At 41.9% G+C, this 10715-nt stretch overlaps 1 protein-coding gene across 1 annotated transcript in view; it reads left to right on the top strand.

Moving 5' to 3' along the window:
* Positions 1-8863, top strand: part of CDKL2 (cyclin dependent kinase like 2) — a 9628-nt gene extending 765 nt beyond the window's left edge. Inside the window, exons 2-12 of the mRNA XM_010709582.3 lie at positions 183-377; positions 1141-1319; positions 2155-2267; positions 2572-2711; positions 3561-3649; positions 4150-4276; positions 5102-5376; positions 6389-6479; positions 7143-7254; positions 7372-7478; positions 8413-8863. Coding sequence (XP_010707884.3) covers positions 183-377; positions 1141-1319; positions 2155-2267; positions 2572-2711; positions 3561-3649; positions 4150-4276; positions 5102-5376; positions 6389-6479; positions 7143-7254; positions 7372-7478; positions 8413-8691 — 1707 coding nt within the window. The 3' untranslated portion in view covers positions 8692-8863. The remainder of the gene's footprint in view (positions 1-182; positions 378-1140; positions 1320-2154; positions 2268-2571; positions 2712-3560; positions 3650-4149; positions 4277-5101; positions 5377-6388; positions 6480-7142; positions 7255-7371; positions 7479-8412) is intronic.
* Positions 8864-10715: the final 1852 nt, after the last annotated feature.

The raw sequence follows: 10715 nt of genomic DNA, 5'->3' as shown, positions 1-10715 counted from the left end.
AAAAAAAGGAAGAGTTATGGAAAGATCACTGAACTAATTTTAAGAACAAATGACTGGGAGTTAGGACGAGTAGGACTAGAAGAGCATTCAGCACTGGCCAGGCTGCAGTTACAGGCATCTGGTCTTAGTTTACCTGTTAAATGCTTTCATGCTCTCACAAAGTATTTCCTGTTTCGTAACAGCAACTCAGACATGAGAATCTTGTGAGCCTGCTGGAAGTGTATAAAAAGAAGAAACGGTGGTATCTGGTGTTTGAATTTGTGGATCACACGGTCCTTGATGATCTTGAGGCATTTCCAAATGGACTAGACTACAGCAGGGTTCGGAAATACTTATTTCAGATTTTGAGAGGAATAGCATTTTGTCACAGCCATAATGTAAGTATGCCTGACAAATCAGCTCTGCAGTTAACCTCGAATGGATAGATAGGGGTGTGCATTTGTGACACTTAGTAAAACTTAAAGAAAAAAAACTTTGACTGGAAGATGGAAGTAGAGAGGAAGGGCCTGACTGAGTTTCATATAAAACATCGGAGCCCGGCACCAGTTCATGCATTAGTCTGTCTGTGACTGCTATGAGAACTCTTCTGAGGGAGGATGCAGAAGTCCAAGGAATCAAATCACCTCACCGACTCTCTTCTGACAGAGGGAGATGATTTCTCTTTCAAAAGCTTGTTTCTGATAGTGTCGGAGTAAATATATGGGCTTGCCTTTTAGCCATGACCATGTAACTATCCATATACATTTATTTTTGTACTGGGGAAACTGTCTTTCAAGTATTCCTAAAATACTTATCACATTTAATTGCAGGATGTGCTTGTTGCCCTTGCAACGCTTAGAGCTTTTAAAATTTGTGATCAGGACCAGTTCTTAAGTATAATAAACATTAATAAAATACCTGTGGTAAATACATGCAGTATAATACGTAAAATTAACACCCCTGTCAAAAACTGAAGTTTTTGTGCCCTTGGGTTGGCACTTTGTCCTTGTCTGTGTGCACATAGCTGTGTTATGTAGACTTTATGTATTTTCCATGCCTACAAAAATTTGATTTTTTACTGAATGTGAGAAAGCTACTATTTCTGGTGGGCTGGTCAGTTTCCTATGGGGAAATTGCTTGACTTGCTTTTTCTCTGTGTAGATAATACATCGGGATATTAAGCCAGAGAACATACTGGTCTCCCAGTCAGGAGTGGTAAAACTCTGTGATTTTGGTTTTGCTCGCACATTGGCAGCTTCTGGGGAAGCTTACACAGACTATGTGGCAACTCGATGGTACAGAGCTCCAGAGCTGCTGGTGGGAGACACGAAATATGGCAGGTAGGAGACTGGCCAGGCTGCAGAATGGTTTGGGATTTGTGCGGGTAATCTGTTTTTTGAGGAACTCGTGCTTGTTAAACCGGTTAAAGCAATGCTGTTCATCATTCCTTGGTTAATGATTTGTGAGGATTTGAGCCTTCCTCTTCTCTCTGGCTCTGTGGAGCTAACTAACTACGGCCAGTGCTAGGCTTTTCTGGCTCAGAAGAGCAGAAAGAAAGACTGAGCCATCAGCATCCCTAGTCTGTTATCTACAGGAGCTTTTTGGTTGCCAGTGCTAGTATTGGAGGAGGCTATTTCCCCCCTGTGCAGCTGGTCCTGGCTTGGAGGCAGAGAAATCACTCCAGACATGCTGAGAAAAATAATTTGGGAAAGAGGAGGTGCGATGCATGAGCTTTTCTTACTGGGATCTCTAGTGCTGCAAAACCACGTCAGAAATTAAACTGCTATTCACAGGTTTGTACACCCCTGTATGCTTATAAATGTCCTGTGTTACCTAAAGTCCATTTTTTAGTAAATGCTTCAGAAGAGCAGGTGCCTGCAGAAAGACAAGTTTTGTATTCTCCAAAGGGCAAGATTTTTCTAATGTATTACTTTGCGTTAGGATTTTGAAAGCATTGGGGTTTAGGACTGAATTTCATGTTGGTCAGACTTTTGCCTTCTTCAAGAGCTGAATCCTTGGTGTTCATCAGAGCATGTGCAAGCTTGGAAAACAGCTGTCTTTTTTATGGGGTCAGAGCTGCCCTCAGGCTTATAACTTGCTGGACGCTGGCCCAGCTCAGCCTTTAGCTGAGAATGAAGAATAAAACTGTGCTGATCTGGGATGTTTTTCTTCCAGGGCTGTGGATGTGTGGGCTATCGGCTGTCTGGTAACAGAAATGCTCACAGGAGAACCCCTGTTCCCTGGAGATTCAGACATTGACCAGCTCTACCATATCACCAAGTGCCTGGGTGAGAACAGCCTGTCAGATTCTCAGTGCCTATTTGGTAATGAAGGGGTTGAATAAGTCTTGATGGAGGGAGAAAGGTGTGAAGAGGAAGATATGTGCTGAACTGTTTCTGAGAGCATGATTTCTTTGTGCCTTTTACAAAGGGGGAGAGCTAGGAGTTTTGTGACAGTGCAGTCCATTCATGATTCTTTAAAGAGTGACCCAGATTATAGCCCTTACAGTCCTGTTAACTCAGTATTTCATCCTCTCGAACATTCTCAAGATGGTATTTCTTCCATTTGGTTGCTTTGGTTGTGTGATTCCAGGTAATTTAATTCCAAGACACCAAGAGTTATTCTGTAAAAATCCCCTCTTTGCTGGCATGAGGTTGCCTGAAGTGAAAGAGGCTGAATCTCTGGACAGACGATATCCTAAGCTCTCTGCTTCAGTGCTAGATTTAGCCAAGGTAAGTAAGAGATAATTTTGGAAGTTCCATGGAGAGGTGAGAGGTTCTCCTTAGAATTCAGTGCCTTTGGTGGATACTTGTCACTTGCCCTGGGGAACGGATTGCAGCCTGCAAAAAGAGCTAGTGCTGTTAGGCTGGCTTAACAACTACCCATGCAATAATCAACTGCTTGAGTTGGTAGTTTGGTGAGAACAGCTACTCTCCTGGGTAATGGGGAAGACTGAGCTCATCATCTCCAGCTCCACAGGGGCTGCTGCTCTTCCTTTGAGGAGGACTTGTAGCATGCTATAGATAATACGCAGTCCCTTACTGTTTCCTTGCTAGTACAGATGTGTGATACAGTGTTTTCTGCCAACCTTCTCCCCACCTCCTGGTGGAGGCACTGCAAGCAAATGAGATGGCATCCAGACATGCACTTGTGTGGGAGCTAGGAAGCATACAACTTCGTAACTGATTCTGAAGAATTTTTCTGGTTTCAGATAATAGTCTGGAACACTGATATGCTGGGTAACTAAAATAACCTGTAAGACATCTGAATGTATTTGAAATGCCCTGTGGTCAAACCAGCTTCTTAGCCAAACAAATAGAAGTGAAAATGAGTGGTTTACTGGGAGGTGCGTTATTTGTCTGGCAGGTAGGCAGTCTGCCTTTGTGAGCATTAGTGATTTGAGTGGATGTAGTCGGCAAATATTGAACACCTTTTGTGGAAGAAGAATCCATCTCCTGGGACTATCTCTATGTAGCAGGCTATAGAAGTGGGAGCTTTGCAGCTATTTTTCTTGACATCATCTGGAAATGCTAAAGCCTTTGTTTCATTTTTTCCTTCTATTGTTTACGTTGGTTTAACAGAAGTGTTTGCAGATTGACCCAGACAAAAGACCATCCTGTGCTGAACTCTTGCAGAGTGATTTCTTGAACAAGGATGGATTTGCTGAAAGGTGATTAGTACATTTCTTACTCAAAACAGGACAAGATTAAAAGGAAGTTAAGCAATTGAGCTTTAAAAATTGCGTGCTGGGTTTGCAAAGCAGGTGGTTGCTGAGTGTCTTAGCTTTGTTTTGTTTGAGCCTTCCCAAAAATGGAGGGAACAGTTAAATGGGAACACACTGTAGTAGCATGTTTACCACATCATATTGTCATGACATGAATTCATCGTTGTGTGCCTCATTTCACAGCATATTGACATATTGAGTAGTATTATCTTACACTGTATTCAGTGTGTGCATCTACATCAGACTGGGATACAACTACCTTTATTGCTGTGAAAACCAAAGTGTGCATGTGTAAGATTTTATTTTACCTTATTGGATTCTCATTACATAAAAATACATGGTTTGTTTCATTATTTGGAAGGTTATAGCAGCCTGGGCTGAGCACTGATACTGAGACTAACAGAAGCCTTTTCTTTTTTCTTTCTCCACTATGATATGTTAAGTAGATTTGCTCAGGAGCTTAAATTAAGAATTCACAAAGAAACCAGGGACCATCAATTACAAAAAAAATCAAAAATGAGTAGAAGGGATAAAGATGATGCTGTAGAAGAAAGAAAGATGCTTGGTGTACAGGTTAGTCCTTTTTTTTTTTTTATTTCAAAACTCGTATTTTCTCCATCTTTTAAATAATAAATAAGTATGTGATGTAGTTTAAATGCTTAGCAAAAATATAAACACAATTTTACGTTTCATTAAAAAAAAAAAAATGTGCCAGAGAAGCTCAGCTCTCTGTGAATTTAAGCAGTTCATGAGGCCTGTACCCTTCAACTCTGATGTTCACTGCAGTACAACAAGCAGGCTGGTATGTAGATTTTCCTATGCCTTTGTTTCTAGATGGCTGTTACAGGTTGCTCTGGTGCCTGGCTGGACAGTCTGCAGGTGGCTATTCAAGCCTTCCTTGTTAATAAAGCACATGACAATGCAGTTAATTGCAAATAGAGAATTTTAAGGAAAAACAGTTAGGAAGTGTAAGTCATATTGAATGAGCTTAACATGGTTCTGTGCAGCTGCTCACCTGAGTTGAAGTTCTGTCTCCAAAACTGCATAGTTTGCTTTCAACCAGATGTGAAGGCTAGAGGCTTCACACTGAGATAACACTGGGCTTGGTTCTTATTTCTGTAGAAGTGACACATGATATAGCTGTTCTTCCTCCATCACTTCCAACTCATTCCAGGGTGACTTACTTACAGAGGGTGCTGGATCCCTGACACATTTTCTCCTTTCAACTTTAATGGAAGACAGGTTTTCTATCACACTACTTAAACCAACTCCAACTCCATCAGATCCTTGCAGAGTTGTGCAGACTTAGGCTTCGATTTTTTTTTCCTCCATGTGCAGATCTAAGTTAATTTTAAAATGTAACTGTAAAAGAAATATGACACTCATCTTCCCAAACAGGATTTCAACACTGACCCAAAGAGCAGAGATGCAAAGATGTTCAAAGTGAAGTGTTCTAAAGCTGATGGAGAAAAAGCAGAGCGATCTTCCGACCTGAGCTCCCTCTATGACAGTGCAATCAACCCATTCAAAATATGCTCTCAAACCAACCTGAAAGATTCCAGTAACAACTTGGGCTACATCAAGAATGCAGGCATCGTTATTCCTCCCATTAACTGGAATGTTTCTCCCACTGCATCTGCAGTGGTGTCTGTGCCTGGGAACTCTAACTGCAGGTATAAGAGCAGAGCTAGAAAAACTTGATTCTTTTGATCTTGTTGCTGAGGAACAGTAATGTGCTGAGGAAGATGCAGGGTGGTGACGTGGGTTTGGGGCAGAATGCAGTGAGGAGCAGCTTCTGGGTGAAGGATGGTATGTACATGGGTTAGAAAGCTTGGTTTCACCTCGAGCAGCTCTAAGGGTCCATGCAGAGAACCTCTGTGTTTCTGCATTTGGCAAAGCCCTATGGGACAATAGCAATTTGCCAGCAGCTGCAGTGCAGGCCTTTCATTAACTAGTGGCTTATCCTTTGGACAAAAATCCTTTGTTAGCTGGGTCTGCAGTGTTGTTGTAGAATCACCAAGGTTGCAAAAGACCTCCAGTATTAGCCAATCCAACCATCCACCTACCCCAATATTTCCCCGCTAAACTGTGTCCTGTAGTCCAACATCTAAACATTTCTTGAACACTTCTAGGGATGGTGGCTCAACCACCTCCCTTGGCAGCCCATTCCAGCACCTGACCACCTTTTCGGAGTAGAAATTTTTCCTGACATCCAACCTGAATCTCCCCTGGTGCAGCTTGAAGACATTCCCCTATTGCTAGTTACACAGTAGAGGAGGCTGATCCCCATCTCACCACAACCTCTTCTCAGGTAGCTCTAGAGAGCAATAAGAGCTCCCCTGAGCTTTCTCTTTTCTAGACTAAACAATTCCAATTTGCTGTGCTGCTCCTCATGAGACTTCTCCAGAGCCCTCACTAGCTTTATTGCCCTTCTCTGAACATACTCCAGGGCCTCGATGTCTTTCTTGTAGTGAGAGGCCCAAACTGAATGCATAATGTGATGTACCGCTTCACCAGTGCTGAATGCAGAGGGACAGTCACTTCCCTGCTCCTTCTTACAACACTATTTCTGATGCAAGCCAGAAAGAAGGCCCCTGTGGGGGGACTGTGTTTTTGGGTGTCTGATGCTTGTTTGTATTTATATTTACCATGTTATTAAGCAGTTTGGGCCATTTGAAATTACAGAGCTGATGAAAGGAGTAAGAATTACTTGAAACCATTTTTAAAGCAAATGAAGCATTCTCCAGCAGGCCATTACAGTGTAAGCTTGACTTCGGTAAGTTTTATGTCCTTCCCCCTTGACTAAACAAAAATTAATTCTTAAATTATTGTCAGTAATCTTTGCAGTCTTCACCATAACTCCCAACTAGAAACAATGTTCTTCAGCCTTCCTACAGTTATCCCTTAGCCTTTGTTACTGTTATCCTATATGAAACATTTTATATTTTTTTTTAAAGGGCAAAATTTTTACATGAAGGGAGCAGTCAGCAAGGATACTTGTGAGACATGGAGTATATCCACCATACTGCCTGTCCAGGAAATGGACCATTTGTGCTTCACTGTTGAAGCAGAGTGCAGGATTTTGATTTAATAATGTCAGGGTCTCCTTTAGTCACATCATAAATGCATATAATGTTGATAATGAAAACAAGTGAAATACAAAGTTCTCCACCGCATGCAGTACCTAGACACTAATTTTTCAAGTCAGAGGAATATTTGACTTTTTACAGAGAACTAATCTGAGCTGTTCTCCTGTTTTATTTTGTCTCTTTGAAAGCAATTTCATTTAGGTGTTTGGAGTTGCTTTTTTACTTGTAGTTATTTTTTGTTTGTTTGTTCTGCTGTGGTTGTTCAGTTGTTTTTAATGTGTAAGCTATTTATCCTTTAACTATATGAGTTAGTCTTGAAAATAGCTTTGTTTTTTCTCTATCTACACAAGGTATCTAATGAAAAGAACATCCTTCAGGCAAATAAGAAAAAACGGGAATTCTCTAGGACAGATGTGCATTTGCCAGAACTAAATAATCTCCCTGAACTGAAAGGAGTGGAAGGTATGAGCTTTAATGTCCTCTAAATTAAACCTGGATGCTAAGTGGCAGGAAACAGTGCGCACTGCAGCAGTCACATCTTGCTTCTTTAACCTTGTGTGCATTGGTTGCATTTTACAGGATGGCATCCCAGATATCTCAAAAAGGAAAATAAAACAGTTTCAGAGTCCCGGGTCCCCTCCCTTGCTGCTATTGACCTTCATAACACAAGTCTGGCCTCACAGCAGGTAACAAAGCAATAAAATAGTTTGTGCTGTTCTGTGTCTCTTTGGTTCAGGACTCTGAACAGCATGACCCACAGGATTTTTGCTTGGCTCTTAACAGAAGCAAAACTTGCCTTGGTTTCTCAGCTGTCTGAGTAGACAAAAATTGGAAGAAGGGGTTAAGATGATTCTTGTGAAGGCTCCCTGCCCCCCTGACATCATACAGATTAGCAAACTAATGGTATCCCCTGATGTTTGGGATGGAGATGTCTGGGGTGATCTTGATGACAGTGAGTTAGAAGATGATGCTTTGTTCCTCACTTGAGTAAAGAACTTCCCTGATATCCAACCTAAATCATCCCTCTCTCAGCTTAAAACCATTTCCCCTTGTCATGCTGTTATCTACCCTTTCAAAGAGTTGATTATCCTCCTGTTTGTAGGCTCCCTTTAGGTATTTAAAAGCTACAATGAGATCACCCCCCAGCCTTCTTTTCTCCAGGCTGAACAAGCCCAGCTGCCTCAGCCTGTCTTCGTAGGGGAGGTGCTCCAGCCCCCTGATCATCTTTCTGGCTCTCCTCTGGACACTCTCAACTGCTCTTTGTCTTTCTTGTATTGGGGGCTCAAGATCTGGATGCATTATTCCAGAAGGGGCCTCGCAAGGGCAGAGTAGAAAGGGACAATCACCTCTCTTGTCCCTGTTGCCATCCCTCTTCTGATAGAGCCGAGGATACCATTTGCTTTCCTAGCTGCAAGAGCACGCTGCTGGATCACGTCAAGTTTTTCATCCACCAGGACCCTCAGGTCCTTCTCTGCAGGGCTGCTCTCAAGGACTGCTCCTTCCAATCCATATGGATGCCTGGGATTCCTCCAGCCCAAGTGCGATACCTTGCACTTAGCTGTGTTGAACATTAGGTTCACCCAGGCCTGCCTTTCGAGTCTGCTGCGGTCCCTCTGAATGGCAGCTCTTTCTTCCATTGTGTCAACCGCACCGCTCAGCTTGGTGTCATCGGCAGACTTGCTGAGGGTGCACTTAATTCCATTATGGATGTCATTGATAAAGATGTCCAAGAGCACTGGTCCCAAGACAGTCCTCTGGGGGGCACTGCTCGTTACTGGCTTGGACATAGAACCATTAATCACCACTATTTGTCTGTGGCCTTTCACCTCCCCTGTTAAAAGGCATGAGTCCCAAGTGACTGTTATTTTGAGTCCGAACAATACCTTGAGAGACAATTAAGCTACAGGGAGGGGCTGGATGTCCCTTCCCGTATTTTGACTCGTGCCTCAACCGCTCCTGGGAAGGTCCAGAATAACGCCTGAGAAAAGGTCAAGTCATGGAATGGGGCTCAGCCTCACTTTCTTTGGTTTGGCTGTTGTTTGGAGTCCCAACCAACCCTGGATCAATAAAGGTTAGTAGGGATTTTACCTTACCCTTCTTCTGCTGCTTCTTTTCTTCGTTCTGTGGCATGCAGAATGCCCCCATCAGCAGGTCTGACCCCAGACCCGGCACTAGTGATCTCTCTCTTTTGCTTGTTTCTTTTTTAATTTTTCTTCTTTCTCTGAAGGTTGTCAAGTAACACAAGCTTTGCTTGGATTTCCTATAAAACAACACAACTTAGGTGTATATTATTATGAGAGGGCCAACATGTGTAGGATAACTGTTTTAACAACTACTGAAGCCGATAGATTTTCCTTGCATGTATGGATCTGGAATGTTGTTTCACCTTAATCTAATGGGAGGATTTGCAAATTTGGTCACTCCTTCCCTCATGATGGAATATGCCAGTTGCTTAGGTCCAAAATTTTCAATTCTTTAACAAACAATGTCCTTCCAAAGTCTAAAATCTCCATTGATGTTCCAATGAAGAGCAACTCTTCAAGATTAGCAGAAAATTCTACATTTCCACAGGTGAAGGTACTGGCCTGTATTCAAGCAACACTTCTGGACAGTGTTAGTTGCTTTAGCACTTATTGAGTGAGATGCATGTTGTCATCACATGGATGATGTGCTTCTCACAAGAATTTTTCAAACACTCAAAAACTCATGGTAGGGAGGGAAAGGAAGGCAATAGCAAAGGCTTTTCAAAGGCAGTGTGGCAAGGAATACATAAACAAATGTAAACCAAGCAGGACACGTTCAAAAAGGCCATTGTTCAATTCCACTAAGTAATCTGGTGTCACAAGGGAAAGTGTAAAACTCATCTAACCAGCAAATCTCAGGTCTTGATTTCAGCAAGCACTTTCATCAAGCACCTCACCTCCCAGCAGCCAGTTTGTGAGCAACGTGCCATTGCACGTGCAATTGTAGAAACGGTGAATTTCTCTGAGGAAACCATAAACTTTCCTTCAGGTTGCCTCCATCTTGCAGGCTCTTCTTCAATAGACAAACAAGCTTTTCAGGAGGTGCCACAAACCTAGTTCTATCTGGTGAATAACTTGTGTTTGTCCTCTGAAATGCAAGTATAGTGAAGACAGTCTGACAGACTCCTGAACTGGGTTTGCTCATAACAATAGTTTTCAACAAGCACTGGGTAAGCGGGATAAGCATTATCTATCAGCTGAATTAGAAGTCTTACAACAAAATTGTGCTCTTCATATTTAAGAGAAATGACAAGAAGTTAACTTTAGTCCAAAATCGGTTCAAAGTAGTTACGCATATGAAACGTTTATTATATATGGTGAAATAGAAAACAGAATTAAGCTATAAATTTAGAGTAATACATATGAAGTTTCTCATCTGTCGTGGATTCCCACATACTGGCAAGTGTAGAATTCCAATACACTCATAAAAGCCGGATGACCAGCTTTGTACAAATTGAACTGAGAACTGAAGTTCCAAGTGGAAAAGCAAGGAACAATCGTAAAACGGTAATGGGGAGAAGGGAGGGGAAGCAGAACTGAAGAAAGGTGAGGGTCCTTAAAAACTAGCTGTAAGAATAGCTGTAGCAACACTATTTCCCAGAGACATAGCAAACTAAACTGAATTCTTAACAATGAAAGGCAATAGAGGAATTTCCCTGTTGTAGCACCTACCGTAAGAACTATTTGACATTCATGATGTTTATTACTGTCTTACTACGATTCATGTAAGACCTTGAAAACGTTCCCAAGTTACTGCTCTACAAAATGAAAAGAAATTCCAGCTGTATATGAACAAAGCTGTTTCAGAATTTCAATAGAATGGACTCTACTCCCTGTAAACAATTTTGTCACAGTTGGACGTAACAATTTTTTATAAGACTACAACCGATAACACGCCAC

This window comes from Meleagris gallopavo, chromosome 4, assembly GCF_000146605.3.
Source record: "Meleagris gallopavo isolate NT-WF06-2002-E0010 breed Aviagen turkey brand Nicholas breeding stock chromosome 4, Turkey_5.1, whole genome shotgun sequence".
NCBI lineage: Eukaryota > Metazoa > Chordata > Aves > Galliformes > Phasianidae > Meleagris > Meleagris gallopavo.
The sequence above is the reverse complement of the archived record's forward strand: the minus strand, read 5'-3'. Positions and strand labels throughout refer to the sequence as shown.